This window comes from Leguminivora glycinivorella, chromosome 10, assembly GCF_023078275.1.
Source record: "Leguminivora glycinivorella isolate SPB_JAAS2020 chromosome 10, LegGlyc_1.1, whole genome shotgun sequence".
NCBI lineage: Eukaryota > Metazoa > Arthropoda > Insecta > Lepidoptera > Tortricidae > Leguminivora > Leguminivora glycinivorella.
In genome coordinates this window covers 21,202,892-21,224,237 of record NC_062980.1, presented here as the reverse complement: position 1 = coordinate 21,224,237, position 21,346 = coordinate 21,202,892, and the positions used below count along the sequence as shown (strand labels likewise).

General features: G+C 38.1%; 1 protein-coding gene and 1 long non-coding RNA gene across 3 annotated transcripts; both read left to right on the top strand.

The window, feature by feature from the left end:
- Positions 1 to 1,481: 1,481 nt before the first annotated feature.
- On the top strand, positions 1,482 to 8,732 carry LOC125230434. Its single transcript, XM_048135570.1, has 2 exons — positions 1,482 to 1,887; positions 8,332 to 8,732. The coding sequence occupies exons 1-2, from the start codon at positions 1,482 to 1,484 to the stop codon at positions 8,334 to 8,336; spliced, it is 411 nt and encodes a 136-aa protein (XP_047991527.1). The 3' UTR covers positions 8,337 to 8,732.
- On the top strand, positions 2,573 to 5,661 carry LOC125230657. 2 transcript variants are annotated; one of them, XR_007177544.1, is made up of 6 exons: positions 2,573 to 3,179; positions 3,497 to 3,680; positions 3,991 to 4,141; positions 4,446 to 4,575; positions 5,080 to 5,174; positions 5,461 to 5,661. It is a non-coding gene; the product is annotated as an uncharacterized LOC125230657 (long non-coding RNA). The 2 variants fall into 2 exon arrangements; XR_007177543.1 differs by lacking the exon at positions 5,461 to 5,661 and having other exon boundaries at positions 5,080 to 5,285.
- Positions 8,733 to 21,346: the final 12,614 nt, after the last annotated feature.

Here is a 21,346-nt window from a genome sequence, read left to right as displayed (position 1 = left end):
TGACTTAAAAGAAGCGTGGTATTCTAATAAAAATCTATACTTTCCAAGTTAAGAATTGTTGCTCGGTGGCAGAATAAGCAATTTTACTTTAAAGCAACTATATTCATATGCTTGTGAGTTTAAAATTTGATATGAAGACAAATTGAGGCCCGGAGAAGGACCTAGATTTTTAACAAATATTCTGGGTCCAATTCTAAATCATTCACTTTTCAACGGCAAACAAACTCACAGGACCTCTCATGACTTTTTAACATTTTAGAATACTTAAATATTAGTAAATTTCTCACGTAAAATGTCATTTTTCTTTGTATTGTTTCATTGGAGAAACTGAACCGAAAGTTTTTATATTAACAGAAAAAATGTAAACATTTACACTACCGGCGGGAACAGCGCCCTCAAACCCCAAACAAAATATACAAATTACAACTTATTCTAAAATTCATAATAGAGGCTCTGGCGTAGGCGTTAGTGACGGTTCCCTCCAAACTAAATATACCTATGACTTTAGTTTTCGGTGATATCCGGAAAATCCAACCCCATTCCGGTAATGGCACTAATATCGGAACTTTGAACGATCGTCCCTGAATCAAATTATCGTTCGAGTCGTTTCGGGGACAAGTCGCAATTAAACCGTCATCGTTCATCCATTTACGTGTTTTATGACGTTCAAAGTTGGTAAGCATTCCGTAATTGACACGTAGTTTTAGAGGGTTAGGAACTTTACGTCATTTACGTGTTTCAGTTAAGTTTATGTTAGTTTAAGTATCCTTTTAACAGTTATAATGTTTTTCAGACACTCGTAAAATATGAATTCCTTGTGTTTTTTTAACATGTCTGATTGCATACTTTATATGAAGATGGGGCAAATTAATCACTCCAAGATTTTTATTTTATTTTTTATTTTATTTCTTAAGAAACAAACAGTCTCATATTATGACAATTGTTACAGTATAAATTACTAATATTGTAGACTAGTACGTATGCATGGCAGCGGCTGCGCCCGCGCACCCCGCGATAGGCCTATTCTGATTAAACCAGTGTGCAATTAGCTACGGTGCGTTTCACTCGTGTCCTCACATACCTACCAAGTGGCGGCGATGGCTGGGACTTTTGGGTTAATTTCGGTTTTTAATCACGAAACCCAGGAATGGAGAAGCTACAAAAATCGTCTATCTCAGTGGTTCATAGCCAACGATATTAATGACAACACAGACAAAGCCCAAGTGAAACGTCGAGCTATCTTGATAAGCGCACTCGCCGAATCTACCTACCGGCTAGCAAGCAATTTAGCATTACCGGATACGTTAGAAGAAAAGGGATATTCGGATGTGGTGAAGATTTTAGATGCACATTTCACACCTAAACGCTGCGGGTACGTTGAGCGATTCCATTTTTATTCGGCCACCCAGCAAGCGGGCGAAGGTCACGTGCAGTGGGCTGCGCGTCTGAAAGGCCTCGCCGCGTACTGCGATTTCAAAAATATGGACGACGCTATTCTCGACAGATTTGTAATGGGCATGCTCCCAGGTCGAGAGCGTGAAAAGCTGTTCACGCAGAATGTCGGCGAGCTCACGTTGCCTAAGGCGATAGACTTGGCGGAGAGCATCAGGGTTGCTCGCACCGGTGGCGCTGCCGCCGGCCCCGCTGGAGCGCCGGTGGCCACAGAGGCCAGCGGCCAGCTGTTCCAGATTGAAAAAGCACCTGCGCGCTCGTCTGCTGCGGCGTCTGATGTACAGTGTTCGGTGTGTGGTAGATTCAAACATAGTGCTACAAAGTGTCGGTTTAGAAATTATAAGTGTAGGAAGTGTCAAACAAAAGGCCATCTAAGTAACATGTGCAAGGCTGTAAAATATATCGAGTCGGAGGAGGTGAACGAAGGTGATGACGGTGAGTTTTTCCATATTCGTACTGAAGATGGGGCACCTATGGTCGAATGTATGAAAGTGAACAACATCTCCATTAAGTTACAAATAGACAGTGGGGCAGCAGTATCGGCTATCTCAGACAAAACTTATAAATGTTATTTTAGCGACGTGCCATTGTTACCCCCAAAGAAAAAACTGTTTGGATATACGCGGGAGTCGTTTACTATTACGGGCGTAATTAATGTACCTATATGTTATGACGGCCAAGAACAATATTTAGATATATATGTGATTCCTAATGGTGGACCCCAATCCTAGGTCGCGATTTTATTTCGAAATTCCATCTACAATTAGCACGAATTCCCGACGCACCGATTAATTATTGTACGGATACAGATATGGTACAACAAATCCTATCTGACTATAAGGATATATTTGTAGACCGGCTGGGCTGTTTCAATAAATACAAGATAAATTTAAACTTAAAAGATAACGCAAAACCTGTATTTATTAAAGCTCGTCCGATTGCATTTGCGCTTAAGAGTAAAGTCGAGAACGAAATTGATCGGTTAGTAGGTTTAGGTATTTTGCGACCTATTGAATACTCAGAATTTGCTTCGCCTATAGTGCCCGTGTTGAAGCGAGATGGGTCCGTGCGCATCTGCGCAGACTACTCGCGCACTATCAACAAACAGCTGATCGCCGAGACCACGGTGTTTTCACTCAAAGGAAATAGTAAATCCGATGTACTTTGGATATACTTGGGGAACACGACAATAGAGGGCGCGAAAAACAATTGAATTATTCTATAAATTCCTGTCTAATCTGTGATACCAATTCCATGTTTCCGTTACGCGCAATTAACAAAATAAAAGATATGACAAAAATAATGTTGTATTATTTTTAATTAGCCTTTTAAAATGTTATTAATTATAATTAACAAAAAAAAACAAATATTATCTAAAGTTTTTGTTCTTAAATTGGTCCGTTTTAAAATCTGAAGGTGCGAAACTTTTATGATAAACTTTAAAAAAGAGGCATGGAACGGAATGTTTTTTTTTTCAAAGCCGCCATAACGCCATTATTTCAATTCTTCACTTTCTTGTGATGTTCGATGCTTTGCTTTGCTAGAAAGAACTTTAAAATTATGATGTTGAACTATACAACGACTGTGCTTGCCCTGGACTCCGATAAATCTGCTTTTTTGTGAATATACCGGCTCTGCTCAACGGATTTTGATTTGCTCGTTAGATTCGTTTGTCGTAACAATGGTTATAAGTGCTGTGTGTTGTGTACTTAATTGCGGTAAAACGCGTAAGTATTTCATCTTTTCTAGCTACGAGTATAATACATAAATCTAGAATAAAAGTCTGACCTCGTTGAGATTCACTTCACTTATGAAACTGATACAAAATAGTAGGGGAAAGTTTTTCGATTTGAGGCCGGAATTTGATTTCTTTGTCTCATAAAAGCCTTTTATCCTGAATAGCAATGGGATCTATTGCCATATAAAAATAGTTTATAAAAATTACCACTTGCTCCAAATTTGCTCGCATTCAGTATGTATTTTCGCAAATCTATGAAGTTCCAATAAGACCTATCAAAATACAATCTGTATGTTTTTTTTTCAGGATTAGATAATATGATTCTTCACCAATGACCCAATCCAATTATTGAGCCTGACTGGTTTCTTCTTCTAATGGCAGTGATGTGTTAGCAATGGAAAACTGTGTCATACTCACTTTAAGAAAAAATATAATACTTCAAGCGGAAGGCTCCGTTTTACCCATTTCTCTATTGAGGTCTTGGGGTATGGTAAGTTTTAGCTTTTAAATTTAAGATGTTACAATAATAATTTAACATTTGATGACTGGTCTGGCCTATCAGGTGTTAATCCTACCTGCAAAGCTGCGGTCCTGGATTCAAATCCCGGTATTGGTATTTATTTGTGTGAGCATAGATTTTTGTTCTTATGTCTAGTCTGTTCCGAAAGAGAAGAGTCGTGGAGCATTCATTTATTTTTTTAATTTATAGCTTTAATTGAATATACTTTATTATATGATTTATATGGTTGTCTAATATTTCGGAATTAAATTGAATATATTTATATGTATATTTTTTTCAGGAATTGATAAGCAAACCACATTGCTGCAATTTCCAATCAATGTTCAAGAACCAATGCAAGATGATCAAGTACCCAGAGCCCCTTTGAGGAACATCACCAATCAGTACCCACAGGGCGGCTACTAATCTCAGATCTCAGCCGTCAGCTTCAGGTCAGTCAAATGTAGTTGATTCTATATAGTAGTATCAATAATATATTATGTATTCACTTTGACAAAAAATAGAATACTTCATCTGGAAGACTAGACTCGACTTGGTCAGTGCTATTGCAATTCCAGCAATCACGCTGAAAAAGTGGAAAAATTGTTTTTATTAGGGTACATTAGGGTACTTACCCGATATTTACCCGTTGCCTCTTACATTTACCTAGTTATATTCAATTCTTATAACATTACTGTTTAAGTACTAATATTTCAGCATTAAATTAGTTAAATATATTATGTATATGTATTTCAGGAATTGATAAGCAAGCAAACCGCATCGCTGCAATTTGCTAGCAATATTCAAGAACCGATGCAAGATGATCAAATACCCAGAGCCCCTTTGAGGAACATCACTGATGTCAGTTCTCAGCCGTCAACTTCAGGTCAGTTGAAATAAGTTTATTCTATATAGTAATATCAATAACATAATGTGGATTTTTCATCACATTTGCTGCTAAAAGGTCTTCTTGCATCTACGTGTACTGAACGAGTACTACATCATACCATTTTATTCCTAAAAGAGGGATAAGAAAAATAAATACCATCATGTCAAGCATTTTCGTTGCACTGAGAGAATTTGACTATTAAGCTATAGGTACCTACACAGTATAGAAACAGTCTCGTGTCTATAATTCACTCCAGGTTGTCCTTATCAATATCACCCTAGCCTCCCCTGTTGCACAATGCACTATTTTAATATGGACGATAAAGCCCAGAAACATATTTAAAGTTTTGGATGACGTTAAGTTATTTTAGTCACACTTGTACATCAAATGTATGTAATGTATATGAAATATCTAGTACCGTATTTAAGTTTTTTATATTTTTAACTCCACACGACTGCCTAGTGATATCTAACAGCTCCTATATTACAGAATTTATTTCAGGTCACGCGCCACGACACACACCCCGATTTTTCACGGAAGCTAGCAGTTTGGCCAAACAAATAAAAAACCTTACTGAGACAAAAGAAAAATATTCTGTAAGATTAAAAAAAAGCTTATGTGTCTATCCACAAACACATCTTTTCAAAAGGCTATTAGGAGTTTCATCGTTGAACATCTTCTCTTCACCACACCCACACACACTCTCTCTCTCTCTCTTCTTGATTCTTTGAACTAATAAGAAAGGTCCATTTTATTCATAAGAGTGCAAAGTAATTTGATTCAAATTTTAAATTGAAGTTCTAAACTGCTGGTAGAATGTACCTTTAAGTAATGATTTTGAATTGGAAATGTTTATTTAATTGTTGAAATGTTTTTTTACAGTTCGTTTATTGCTCGTGTTGGTGTGGTGAAAATTGTCGGTAGGAAACACTGCGCTTGAAATAATTAAGACGCATTAGGAGAAGTAATTCTCTAAACGCTTTCGACTAGTTCTTTCCTGGTTTTTGAAGCTAAGTAGTATCACCACCAATTACGTAACTATAAAACATATTTTAAAATAAATTATTAAAAACTATTCCCCTGCTTCATTGTTTTATTATATTCCTGATTTCCTACTGGTCTAGGCATTGTGTGAACTTCTGTAGCAGTTTCCTGGTGAGAAATGCATTGAAGGTTCACACATGATAACTGTAATCGGGTTCTGTTTGCTCAGACTCAGGCTAAATTCAGAGGAACGCGCGGCAACGCGCGATTTTTTCGCCGCCCGCGCGGTAAAAAATTGTTACAAAATCAAATGTGCTGTTTACATGACCGATCACAAGCGGCAACGCGCGGTCATGTACACAACGCCATTAATTTTGTTACAATCTTAAACCGCGCGGTGAGAAAATCGCGCATCGCCGCGTGTTCATCTGAACATAGCCTCAGAATGCAAAACATCAATCCTATTTAAAAAGCCCGCCGTAAATATGTGGCGTTCCATGTCTAAAGGACCCACATGCTTAATATGCTATAAGGTACCTGCAGGCGTGGAAAGTCACATGAAAAGTTGCGGGAAATTAACAATAGATGGCGCTGCAATCGAAAATCGTGACTGATAACTCTATACCATTCTATTCAATATACTCTATGGCCGAGACCTATCCGCTCCCGACAGTAGATGAGTTATTCGCAAAATTACACGGCGGAGTTCAATTTTCGAAGTTAGATATGTCTATGGCCTACAATCAGTTTCCGATAAATGACCCCGATAACATAACCTGTATAAATACCACCCGTGGTTTATATAAGTATAATAGGTTAATATTTGGGCTAACCAGTTCCCCGGCTATCTTTCAGCGTGCCTTGAATACTTTGCTAGCAGGAATAGACGGTGTTCTATGCTTTTTAGACGACGTATTGATAACGGGGCGCGATAAGACAGAACACCTTCATAGATTGCACGAAGTACTTGCGAGGTTTAAGGACGCCGGTTTAACACTACAACGAGAAAAATGCGAATTTTTCAAAGATGAAATATCATATTTAGGGCATGTTATCAATAAACACGGCATTTCAAAATCGCAAGAAAAGGTAGCAGCAATTAGTAAGGCACCGCGGCCTGAAAATGTGGCTCAGTTACAGTCCTTTTTAGGTCTAGTTAACTATTATCGTAACTTTGTACCTGACGCATCTAGCATCTTAAGTCCTCTATACGACCTGATAAGGAAAAATGTTAAATGGTCCTGGACGCCTACTCATCAAAATGCATTCGAGACAATTAAGCGACACTTGTCCTCCGACCAGGTTTTAGCGCACTTTGACCCTTCGGCTAAAATAATAGTTACAGCTGATGCGTCGCCGGTCGGCCTTGGGTGTTTATTATCACAGATAGGTACTGACGGGATTGAACGGCCAGTGTCTTTCGCTTCGCGAGTATTAAAGGATGCCGAAAAAAATTATTCCCAAATTCAGCGGGAAGCAACGGGAATAATTTTTGCTATTAAACGGTTCCATCATTACATTTATGGTAGATCACAGCCGTTTGTCCTCCGAACAGACCACAAACCGTTACTGTCTATATTCGGGCCACAAAAAGGCATTCCGGAGGTAACGGCGAATCGGCTACAGAGGTACGCAATTTTTTTATCGGCGTACAATTACGTTATTGAATATGTACGAAGTGAAAATAATAGTGCAGATTATCTCTCGCGCGCGCCGCTTGCACTTAGTAACAGCACGTTATCGCAAGGCTGTGACGTCACCAAGGGTCAGGAATTCGACGACCGCGCGGCGTATATAAACTTTGTAGTAGATGGATGTTTACCTTTAACAGTTGAAGATTTATGCCGCGAAACATTAAAGGATATACAACTGCAAAAGGTATGCGAATTTGTTAGGACCGGTTGGCCGAAAAAAATTAGCGATATCTATTTAAAACCGTATCATTTATGCAGAAACGAATTGTCAGTCGAAAATGGGTGCTTAATGAGAGGGCACAAAGTTGTTATACCAATGGCGCTTAGGGAACAGATTTTACATGAAGTTCATAGTTCACATCTAGGAATAGTTAAGTGCAAATCTGAAATTCGGTCAAAATTTTGGTTTCCTGGTGTGGACCAAGCAATTGAGAGAATTGTTGGCGCTTGTAACGTATGTATCCAGCTACGTCCTTCGCCGCCGCGAGTGACGATAGCGCCTTGGCCATATCCTGAGTACGCGTTTCAAAGGTTACATATCGATTTTCTCGGTCCAATAAATAACCACTCATACTTTGTTATAGTGGATGCCTACAGCAAATGGGTCGAGTGCTTCGATATGAAATCAAACACAACAACGCATAGTGTTATTGAGAAACTCTGCGAAGTTATGTCTCGATTCGGCACCCCCCAATGTATAGTGAGTGACAATGGCACGGCGTTTACGTCAGACGATTTTAAACAATTTTGTTTGCTAAACAATATAAAACATTTAACCAGCGCGCCATATCAACCAGCTAGCAATGGGCAAGTTGAGACATATGTAAAAGTGGTGAAAAAGGGTATTAAATCGCTACTTATGTCAAATGTTCCCGATGCAAAAGTTAATTGTAAATTAATGAAGTATTTATTTGACTACAGAAATTCTATTCATTCGACCACCGGTACTTCACCCGCTCAATTAGTGTTCGGAAAAAAATTAAAGTCCAGATTAGACTTATTAACCACCGCACACTCGCCACCATCATCATTCACCGCCTCCGCCTCGTCCGTTAAAGATAAACAGTCCTCACAGGTTAATTATCACGGAGGCGCTGAGAGAACTGATTTTAATATCGAGGACCAGATATTATATAAAAAATATATAAATAAAAATAGATTTAATTGGGTAAGAGGAAAAATAACAAAAAAACTAGGTCAAAGGTTGTACCTAATAGAAGATCAAGAAACTCGTCACGTTATAAAAAAGCATATCAACCAAATCGTTTTATACAAAGGGATGCCAACCAATTCACCCACTACAGAATGTACGGTGCCCACTAGACAGCTGGCGCCGACCGCACAGGAGCCCACCATATTCCTGCCCGTACCGGGCCCAGCAGCCTCCACGAGTGTCAACGCGACATCCACGACGCCTCCCGGAGAACCTGATGGCTTGGATACTCTTCATCCAGCGGAGAGGGAAGAGGGTGATAGTAGGCACGTAGACTTACTGTTTCCTTAATTTAACTATCTTAACCTAAACATTATCAGTTAAAAGTGTTATAACATTCAATATATTGTTTACTGGTGTTTAAGTGGTATCGGTATACATCACTAAGTAATACAAGTGAAAATATCTATTACAAATAGTGTGCTTGTTGAATACATTGTAAAGATAATCGTTTGAAGCTACTTAGTATTTCGTGAAAAATGTCTAACTCTTGGAATTTTTCATCATAAAGCCTGCATGCTCTCTTAATGAAACCGTTTTTAGAATAAGAAGTACGACTACGAGATATATGAAAGAGGGGTTTTTTCCTACAAGCTCGCTCTCATTGTTTTGTAAATATTTATTATTTCTGTATTTCCTTTGGAATGTGTAATATGGACTTTTTTATCAGAATCATTATTCTTTTGCCCTTATACCAGTCACTAAGGCTCTGCGCAGCATGTCGTCCTCTTCCATACATCTCTATCACCCGTCATCTCATCATGTTTGCTTTTGTTTCACGTCCACACAGTCCACCCTCCTCTTCTTCGGTTTTCCTCTCCCGTTGCCTTTTTATCAGAATATTAGGTGGAAAATTGGAAATGTCCTTATTGCGCTTAAAGCATTTGGATCCTTCAATAAAGATCCACGTTTAGCAGTGCCTATCAGCTATGTCAGCTGCCTCATAATGAATGCATGATTCGGTTCCATTATCATTTCCACTTAAACCAAATACCTACATCGGTAATATTTTTGATACCCAGATAATCAACTGTTATTTTCTCTGTGAGATCTTTACCCAGCTTTCCTTCACTCATAAGACCATTAAACAAAAGCTCGGTCTAGTATTAATACAACGAGACGGAATGGTCACGACCTCCGTGAGAGTCGACGACCGGCGTAGTTCACAGTCAGACCTGGGGGTGTATTCTCAATGCCTTTGTCACCGAGGTAGTGCGGTTGATCCAGCCTAAGCTATCTTGGAAGTCGTTATGATCACATATCTACCGGATGGTAATGAGGGTATCACCGGTATAATGGGTTTCTGGAGTAGACTTTTCTCCCGTTTCTCGCTAAGAAGAATGAGCGGGAGTTGAGATTCTCACACAACCCGATGCTTACCAGAGAATATGATATATTGTGCTTCGTAAAGCGTCAAGCACCAAGTGTCGGGATATGTAACATACTCGGAGCTCGTACCACACCGTCAAGAAAAGGTGACGCGTTGTTAGTGACGTCACCGACGTATGCTTTTGTTAAACCACAGTAGCACTAGTAGAGCAAAGTATAGAATGACGTCACGACATGTAACTGATACAATTTTCAAATTTATATCCAAAAACCGGCCAAGAGCGTGTCGGGCCACGCTCAGTGTAGGGTTCCGTAGTTTTCCGTATTTTTCTCAAAAACTACTGAACCTATCAAGTTCAAAACAATTTTCCTAGAAAGTCCTTATAAAGTTCTACTTTTGTGATTTTTTTCATATTTTTTAAACATATGGTTCAAAAGTTAGAGGGGGGGGGACGCACTTTTTTTTCCTATAGGAGCGATTATTTCCGAAAATATTAATATTATCAAAAAACGATCTTAGTAAACCCTCATTCATTTTTAAATACCTATTTAACAATATATCACACGTTGGGGTTGGAATGAAAAAAAATATCAGCCCCCACTTTACATGTAGGGGGGGTACCCTAATAAAACATTTTTTTCCATTTTTTATTTTTGCACTTTGTTGGCGTGATTGATATACATATTGGTACCAAATTTCAGCTTTCTAGTGCTAACGGTTACTGAGATTATCCGCGGACGGACGGACGGACGGACGGACGGAGGGACGGACGGACGGACGGACGGACGGACGGACAGACAGACATGGCGAAACTATAAGGGTTCGTAGTTGACTACGGAACCCTAAAAACGTCACCCCACTATGTTTTTTTTTAACATTTAATACGACATGGGAGAGATTTTCACAAAAATCAGTGTTATCATCATAATTAATAATATAATAAGCTGATAAGTTTCTACTTCTGACAGACAGAAAACAAACTTATAGCCCGGCAAGTTTTTTTTTTCGCAGAGAAACTCACGACTTTTTTAAATTTCTAGCCTGTTGCAATGAGAGCGTAAGCGTTATGAACAAGGGCATGAGCATCGATGAGATGCCAGATAACTCCTCAAAGGGCTTTGCGAAAAATATAGCGATTGCGAATATTCAGGGCGCAGCCAGACATAATCGTAACGCGGGATGAGGATGGATGGGTTACGTGTGAAAGGGCTTTTAAGAAAGGATATGTTTATGGTATGGGTTAAATTAAAGAGTAGCAATGGAATATGTTAATTTGTTACGGAAAAAGGGTGAAATCATGATGAATGTTGGAAAAAGTAGTCTGTCATCGTGAAAATTACTGTCATTTTATCATGTAAGAAAATTTGTTAATACTTTCGTAAATACCTACGTCAATCTGTAATTTGAGCGTGGTGTGCCAAACTTACTCATACTAAATAAATAAATAAATATTATAGGACATTCTTACACAGATTGACTGAGTCCCACAGTAAGCTCAAGAAGGCTTGTGTTATGGTATTCAGACAACGATATATATAATACACGGGTGTGTAATGATTATTATAACTTTTTTTGGTATAGTAACATTTGATATAACAACATTTGGTATATATCTAGAGGGTATAATCACTCATTTTACATAATTTACATTTGGTATAACCACAAAATAATTATCTACTTTTATTTTGTATAATGATTATTTCGTATAACACTTATTTGTAATAACCATGGTATGGTATAACTATCTATTGATATACGACTAGTATAATATAACTAGCAAACAGTATAAAACATTTCATGAATTAATTTCATTCTTTTTTGAAGGGATCACAGTTCTAACCTAACCTAACCTACTTTTCTGATAGCAGTACGTATGTTTAAGGGTCACAGTTCTAACCTAACCTGTTTGTCTGGGTCACAGTTCTAACCTAATCTACTTTTCTGGTAAATGATGGATCAAATTTATTGTGCAATTCTAACTGGGCTTTAGAAAGAATTTGTGTTATACAATTTATTTATTATAGGAAATAAGCATTATATTCAAAGTATGTTAAAGTAAATGTTATTCGAAAAAATGATCATTACATTAAATAAGAATTATACAATTTGTCAGTATATTATTTGTTGTTATATGATTCAATAATTATATCAAATGATCGTTATAACGACTAAAAATATATCAAAAAAAGTTATACCGATCGATAAGCACCCATAATACACAAATACTTATATACCTACATAGAAAACATCCATGACTCAAGAACAAATATCTGTACTCATCACAAAAATAAATGCCCTTACCGTGATTCGAACCCGGGACCGCGGCGTAGTAGGCAGGGTCACTACCGACTAGGTCAAACCGGTCGTCTATAGCTGCTTTTTCAATTAAGCGATAAAGGGCGGTGACAACAGAGATCCACCAATTGGTTTTTAGGGTTCCGTAGTCAACTAGGAACCCTTATAGTTTCGCCATGTCTGTCTGTCCGTCCGTCCGTCCGTCCGTCCGCGGATAATCTCAGTAACCGTTAGCATTAGAAAGCTGATTTTTGGTACCAATATGTATATCAATCACGCCAACAAAGTGCAAAAATAAAAAATGGAAAAAAATGTTTTATTAGGGTACCCCCCCTACATGTAAAGTGGGGGATGATATTTTTTTTTCAGTCTAACCCCAACGTGTGATATATTGTTGGATAGGTATTTAAAAATGAATAAGGGTTTACAAAGACTGTTTTTTGATAATATTAATATTTTCGGATAACTTTTGAACCATATGTTTAAAAAATATGAAAAAAATCACAAAAGTAGAACTAAAAGACTTTCTTTGTTTTGAACTTGATAGGTTCAGTAGTTTTTGAGAAAAATACGGAAAACTACGGAACCCTACACTGAGCGTGGCCCGACACGCTCTTGGCCGGTTTTTTTTTTATGGAATCGTGCAGAGGTCTCGTGAGCAAGGGGCTGAGGATAATATGGGCTAACCTTTCTCATGTGCATATCAGGGTACGTAGCCAAATGGCACAAACGCTCACGAAACGAAATGCTCGTAGATATCTTTCTCTTGACGACCGGTCTGGCGCAGTCGGTAGTGACCCTGCCTGCTGCGTCGCGGTCCCGGGTTCGAATCCCGGTAAGGGCATTTATTTGTGTTTGAGCACAGATATTTGTTCCTGAGTCATGGATGTTTTCTATGTATATAAGTATTTATATATTATATATATCGTTGTCTGAGTACCCACAACACAAGCCTTCTTGAGCTTACCGTGGGCCTCAGTCAATCTGTGTAAGAATGTCCTATAATATTTATTTATTTTTATTTTCTCTATCGCTCTTGCGTATTGGCGACAGAGCCAGACTACCTTGCGCGGCGTTTCGTGTTCGTTTCGCGTCGCAGAAATGCCATTCGGCTATGACACCTGCTGCCATCAGTTTTCCTGTAGCCGCCTTAGACGATACCCGTGGGAAGAGATGGGGTGGTGCTTTTATTTTCTGATGCCGGAACCCACCACCAATAGGTTGTAAATACAACAAAGCGGAGAAGACATGTAGATAAGAGCAAAGAGAGCTTAAGAGGTCTGTATAACGTACTACCTCATTAAATCAGGTAGGGATGTAATTCGAGTTGCACATTAAAAAGAGCATTTCATCATGTTAAGTTGAAGATTATAATCACTTTCTCCATAAACTGAGATTTCAAGTTACGAAGAATAATGTCGGTTCAATGTCCGAATAATCACCCGTATCCAAAAATAATCGCAAAAAAGGTAAATAACGCCGCAAGTATCGTATAAGGATAATATCTCATGGCCAGTAAATTCTGAGAATCTGCAACGATGAGCAAGACATGATAATGCCATAGTCTTAATAAAGACAGTAACCTATATCCAAAGAAAAATATATGATTCTGTTTGTACTGGTGTGTTATTGAAGTGCGACATTACTAGAGACTATAATGACTGTTGAAAATGTCAAAATCGATATTGATACCAAAATTTTCACATTAGGGTAAACTCGCCTCATTCGGTGACACGCCTAATTCGGTGATACAAGCTTTGAACCACTATTCCGAAAGACGATTTTTGGTTGTTTCACCGAATGAGGTAGGCGTGTCACCGAATGAGCTGCAAAAGTGGATGTTTATCAATGAATTCATTCATTATGTACCTACAACTGTAGATGCCAATATTTATAGAATTAAAAAAAAAGAGTTGAGTAATTACTTCTAAAAGTTCCAAGTTAAGGAATCTTCTTCGATTCGGATGGAGCGAGCTAGGATTACACGCAATAAAATTGGAAATGTATTTAGATGCTTTGCAGTTTGCTAAAAAAAACATATTAAATTAAAACGTGACCTAATCACGTAAAACTTACGTTTATATTTAACCCGACGTTTCCGACATGACATTACGTCCGTGGTCATACACAGATCATGAACTTTATTTTTTTTAAATAACAGTGGCTAGACTATGTCTAGATATTCTGCTTTGTGGATCATGTGTCGTTGAGGATCGCACTGTACAATTTTTTTTTCGCAATTGTGTCGTCTTGTACGCACTTTGTGAATTTTCTAGTAGCATTTGTCCGAAATCGTAATTGGTACTCGGGAGGGTTAAGTCAATGCTGTCTAAACCACATGCTTTACCTCGAGTTTCTAGGACAAAATGCGTACCTTATTATGTGCCTTATTAAGCCCATGTCTTGTTATAAGAAAAAAATATAATAGCAAATAAATACGGCTACTCAAAGTTGTCTCCATATTTAACGATACAGTCTTTAATCACTGGATTCCACGAAGATGAAATCCCTTGCCCTTCATTTTGATTGAAATTACGATGTTTCCTGATTTCTGGGTTTTTGATTTAAAGGTAAACTACTTTGACGTAAGTTTACTCTGAACGAAAAGCCATACCATACACGATATAGTATAAGCTTACATCATAAAACGCTTAAGTGAAATATCTTCGGCGTAATCTTAAGGCTTACATGTCGAGGTTCTTTATGCAAACGACATTGGTTCAACTACCTACAGAGAGTCTTGCGAAAATCTTGTTCGACGCATAAATATAGCGGCAACTTTCGATAAAAATATCTAGAGGAGCCAGCAAAATAGTGTGCTGCATTTTCGTTTTATTTGTCGACAGAGAGTTTGATCGTAGTCATCCTCCTTGCGTTATCCGCTTTGACAACTAATCCCAAGATTTGGCGTAGTACTAGTATTTACGAAAGCGACTGCCATCTGACTTTCCAACCCGAAGGGTAACTAGGCCTTATTGGAATTAGTCCAGTTTCCTCACGATGTTTTCCTTCACCGAAAAGCGATTGGCAAATATCAAATGACATTTCGCACATAAATTCCGAAAAACTCATTGGTGCGAGCCGGCGTTCGAACCCGCGACTTCCGAAACGAGTCGCACGTATTTACCGCTAGGCCACCAGCGCTTCAGAGCCCAGAGTTTGATCGTAGTTTATACAAAAATGTCATTTATATGTTTTTTAGACATAGACATTTTATAAATAATATTATCAATATTACACGTTCATCAATTATTTAATAGAAAAAAATTATTTAAATTATTTAGTTAGGTATTGTTTAATGGTTTCAATTATTTAGTTTGACTCCATAAGATTTTATACACGGGCTTACTCATGGCCACAGACTAGCTGGGGCGAAGACGTAGCATACTGTGGAGCTAGCTCGCCCAGAAGGTGCCTGTTCAAGGTGCACGAATAGCAGCAAGCCAGCAGCACTAGTATGAATATTAGATTAAAAAAACATATTTAATAAAGCAAACATAACCTCCCTTAGCCCAAAAACATCCACATCCGTATCCGTACAATACAACCACCAACTTTTAACAACTACAAAGATGGCCGATCGTCTTGTCTAATAAACCAAGTCGCATTGCGGCGTTAACCAAGTAAACTTAGTCGTGGTCAGAGACCACGTAAAATAAAGACTGTCCAGTTGACACTGACACTATTTTTATAGTCTGTACGGAAATATAAAGAGTCATATGATGTAATGGCTCCCTTATCCTATCCCATGAATCATCTCTTTCCGCACAGAATACGCGGACGGAGTCACAGGCACAGCCGTTCATCTCGACTCGGCCCTGTTGTGGATTTCCTGTCAGAACTTTTTTCAGCGGTTATAGCCGACGATTATTGCACTGTTGCGTATTTTATTACAAAAAAAAGTTACCTGCAAAACTTCAAAAATTACTACAGTATATGTAATCCTACCTAATAGATAGTTGTATAGAAGAATAAGACGTTTGGTAGTAAGGTAGTAACGACATTTTCTTGAGCTGCATTTTGTTTGGTGGCTTCAAATTTTAACTCCGAGATCCTAAAATGAGGTTATCAATTTATCCGCTTGGACGCCACTTTTACTGTTGTAAAATAGTCACAGTGTAACCAAATCAGGTGGTGACTTTGGCCGATTACCGATCTTTATCCTACCCTATCCTTTTTACCTAATAATACTGTATTGACGTGTAGCTGTATGTTACCAATAAAGATTATCTTATCTTATTTATAACTCGTCTCTGGCCTGGGCAATACAGAAGTCAGAAGTTTGGACCATTACACCGGGGACGGTGTTATCCAATAACGGCGTGTAAGTTGGACCGAACGAGAGAACATGTCTTGTTTTATTGGTACTGGCTTAATTAAACGCCAACTTTGCGTAAAAGAACAAGCTAACGCCGTGGCTTGCGTGGGCGACGGTCGCGCGACGGCGATGCGACGCATACGAAATCAAACCTTATCGATATGGAAGTAGACGATGCGATGAGACGCGACGGCGACGGTCGCGCGACCGTCGCCCACGCAAGACACGGCGTAAGTATTTTCACAAAAAATATCCGACATACAAAATTATCCGAAGACAGAATAGGGATAATTTCGAATTACTGCCTCAGATGAGATTTGATCTCATTCAGATCGGCTTTTTAAACCCCGGTCCCCGGCGCAAAAACGACGAGGTGTTATAAGTTTGACGTGTCTGTCTATCTTTCTGTCTGTCTGTGTTTGTCTGTGTCATCGTAGCAACGGGTGAACCGATTTAGATTTCGTGTTTTATTTTGTTTGAAAGCTGAATTAGTCGGGAGGGTTCTTAGCCATGTTTGATGAAAATCTGTCCACAAGTTTTATTCATAATTTATTTTTTTAGAGAATACCTAGTTAGTAAATATAAATGTAGTTGTATATACAGCGTGTGTATTCCATACGGGCGAATATCTTAATAACGATTACTATCGGACCCAAGGAGCCTAACTACATGTTTTCTTTTTGAACAGACGAGATTTTCTTTTTCATACATAATAATTCAGCACGCAATGTATTACGTTCACATCAATTAGCGTACCTACCTAATTGTCATTACGACATGACGTTTATGTCATGTGAAATTAAGTTGGACGGCGTACATTGCCGCTTGGTTAGATTTAAAAAAATAATTACTCTTAATTAATAACACTTTTTAACAAAATAAATATCCTATACAATTCGTTTGACCAGATACTATAACTGGATACATTATTCGCCCGTATGGAATCCACACGCGGTATGTACATATAATTTGCACAAAAAACAAAGTCACATCAGATTTTGCAAGAACGTGAGTAGAAAACTTTGAAATTAATCTCACCATTACCAAAACTTAGTTTTAAGAGCACTAGCATTAATTCAAAGTGTAATAACAGGTAACTTCTTAACAAATAAGTTCGGGATTAACTTATTTGCCCCTGGGTGTACATTTGATTCAATTTGGAGCAAAGTTATAATCACCTTAGCGCAACTTTGCCCGTTGCTATCGTTTTCTTGAACTTGGTCAACTATTTTTTGAGGCTGAGAGTATTTTTCGAGAATTGGTTTTCGGAGAAATTTATTGGAGATTGAAAAGAGAGTATACGCAAAATTATACATACATACATACATACAATCACGCCTGTTTCCCAGAGGGGTAGGCAGAGATCACGGATTTCCATTTACTACGATTCTGACAAATCACTTTCGCTTCACACACTTTCATAACGTTTCTCATACACGCTCGTCGGTTTCGAGTACTTCTGACCTGGCCTTTTTGCAATATTTCCCCGATTTGAACAAGAAAAGTTCGCCTAGGTCTTCCACTTCCAACTGACCCTTCCACTTTTTTTTCATATACTTTCTTCGTTAATCTCCTCTCATCCATTCTCTCTACGCAAAATTATGTATTAGATAATCTTCAAAGTAGCTGATATTAATAAAATAAACCTTTGATTACAAGACTAAAACGAAAAATATTGTACCTAGGTACATCATAATTCCGTAAAAGGCAACGTCTTAGAGAGCGAACCATAGAGAATAAAAAATCGTTTCGATTAGATAGCGCTACACCTTTGGTTGATGTTCGGTTAGATGGCGCTAATATTTTAAAACTGAGATTCTAAATATTTTGATTTTGTGTAGAGAGCTAGAGAGATGGCAGTCAATACAACTACACATTTTACTTTGACATAAATTCTCTATACCTTAATACCCATGTTTCCTACTATCAAAACATGGTTAAAACCAAAAACTTGAATTTATAACTCAAACCAGACTACACACTCAATTTAAATAAGTCGCTGAAAACGCCTTTGAATGTCAACTTAAAGTAAAGCACAAATTCCTTACCTATTTAAAATGCATTTCGCCCCAGACTTAAAAGGTAAGAATATCAGAAGACGTATAAAAAATTCAGTAGGTACACATAACTTTGTGTTCCATTCAGTGGACCCGCTTTGATTTCCGGCCCCTTTCATACGTCGTATTAGACTGACAGTACAGTTGGAAAGAAAAAGCAGAAATTCGGATGCATAATTGTAAAAAACTTTTGCAGGAACTACGTTTACGTATAACTTTAACAATAATATTTTTAGTTAGCAGCAAACGAAGTGTTTTAATGTTGATAACAGTCATGTCAATTTTGGTCAGCAAACGAAGTGTTTTAATGTTGATAACAGTCATGTCAATTTTGGTCGAGCATGTCCTTTTTGTAAAAATATATATAATAAAACAGTGTTATTTGGACAAACAGCTCGAAGCTAAAGATGCTGATATTCGATACACGTTATTATATGGTATCTAAAAGCTCGATTCGCGTAAATGTAAAAAGATCATACAAAACACCTACATAACTAGACATAAAACAACCTCATAACTATTATTGTGCTTACGCCCACGCTATACTCTGCAATGGTATTCTCCAATGGGGGAATAGTACAAATTCTAAAAAAGCAAGAACTCATACAATGCTTTAAATATCGAGTTTTGTACACATATTTAAAGATAATCGATTATTTGTGACGATATCTGGGTCAAGGGACCTAATTGTCGATGGCGCATATGGCGTTATGAGCGAGGTTCGTATACAGATATGACGTCGCGGGACGTAAGCGCAGCAGACAATAAGGTCCCTTTACCCAGATAACGTCACATTTTACCATTATTCCTACACTGAGAGAAATTTGCATTGTGAATTTAACAAGTTCGACTTGTTGCGGTTTATCCGTTTGAATCAGCCAAACGTATGTTTAAAACAATATGTGTCAGGTTGTTTTTATAAAATCGACTTGTTGATTCAAATATATTGCCGATTCAAATGACAAGTAGCTTGTTGTTTGAACCAAAGAGCACTTAGGCGCTATTTTAACCAAAAAACTTGTTGAACGAACATGAAAACTGGTTGTATTTCCTCTCAGTGTACGTTTCTTCCGTGGCCACGCAAGACATCCACAAAGGGTGTTAAATACAGTAAGCTTAAATACAAGAAATCTTGTCACATAAATAACAAATCGTCTCAATACACGATATAAACTTATTGCCAATCTCAAAAGTCACACGCTGACTGTACCGGCAAAGGGAACCCACGTCAAAGGTGGAGACTCGGCAAAGCATCATTCATGTATCGCGCTTTTTAGCCTTTTCCTATGCGATTATACCGCCATCTACGGAGAGACGATTTAGGGTTTCCCCAAACCTAACTCCCTAACTTCCCGTAACTCTAGACGACCAAAAATCGCTCGTTAGTATCGCCAAAGAGGATCGAGTTTTATAGAGAGTTACTGTCAAAGTAAAATGTGTACACTGCTATCGACGCAGGCTTAAAGCTTTTGACCTCAATTTTGACAATTTGGCATTCTCGATGTGTTAATAGTTATTTGTTATACAAGGGGGCTTGTATTTTAAACACTTTTTGAACCTCACAAAACTTTTGACAATTTGGTTCCACATATTCTTCATTACTAGATTCACCTTGTTAATTTGACTATTCAAGTCAAATTACTTTACCCACTTGGATAAATGCGTTTTTACCAAAAGGACAAAACACGTATTTCCGAGCTAGTGAGGGGAAAAATGTCAAAATTTAATATAAGCGTCACCTAGCCGAGCGTCCCCCAAAGGTGTAACGCCATCTAGGCCACCGTACCTTTTTCTCTATGGTTCTGAGGTACGGTTTTTTCTTAACTTTATCAGTCTATACGAAGTTACATATATGTCTTTGATATCGCTGTGTGATGTGTTTAGATAGATCCTTTAGGTACTTCCTCGGACGGTTGGAAAGAATTTGTGTCATTTTCAATCAAAAGGGTACTTACTGCTGGCTCTATTGGCACTATTTCCGTATAGCTTCAATTTAAAATATACCATATCGTCTACCGCCATATTTATTTAGTAGTCTACGACGTGGTCGGGTATTTATAGGGCGTCCAATGGCGGATTATTCACTACAAATTCAAATATTTTTCGAACGCAAAGTATGGAAAGTACGACTTGTCTGTCTGTCTGTTCGTATTACCTGTTCATGCTTAGAAACATCTGAACCCATAAACAAAACGAGGTGATGATTTAAAGCCCGGAAAAGTTGATAAAACTACTTTATCAATCATCATCCTTCTTCCTCCTTGCGTTATATGCCACGGCTCATTGGAGCCTGGGGAACGCTTTGACAACTAATCCCAAAAAGATGAAGATGAAGTGATGAATAAAGAGATTAAAGGAATAAAATCGCAACTGCCTAATTGCCTATCCTATGCCGTGCCATACCAAATGAAATTAGATGACAATGAATGACTACAAGTTTAAGCATTCGCTACTAAATTGTCGTAGACTATTTATAGTTTTTATATCATGTCATTTGATATTTGCCAGTCGCTTTTCGGTGAAGGAAAACATCGTGAGGAAACCGGACTAATTCCAACAAGGCCTAGTTACCCTCCGGGTTGGAAGGTCAGATGGCAGTCGCTTTCGTAAAACTAGTGCCTACGCCAAATCTTGGGATTAGTTGTCAAAGCGGACCCCAGGCTCCCATGAGCCGTGGCAAATGCCGGGATAACGCAAGGAGGATGATGAATTGATGATGATATCATTGTACTTTTTATACCTTTTGGTTATGGTGTTATACAATGACATTCATAAATGTAATGTTTTGTTTTCTCGTTTTGTTAAGTAGTTGTCAAAATATAATAGGTCTGGAAGCTGGTTGTTTGGTTTTTCGCTCTCCCTTTGCTATTCTTGTTT

Coding starts and splice junctions, on each gene's coding strand:
- LOC125230434 (XM_048135570.1), top strand. CDS start 1,482: ATGGACGACGCTATTCTCGACAGATTTGTAATGGGCATGCTCCCAGGT.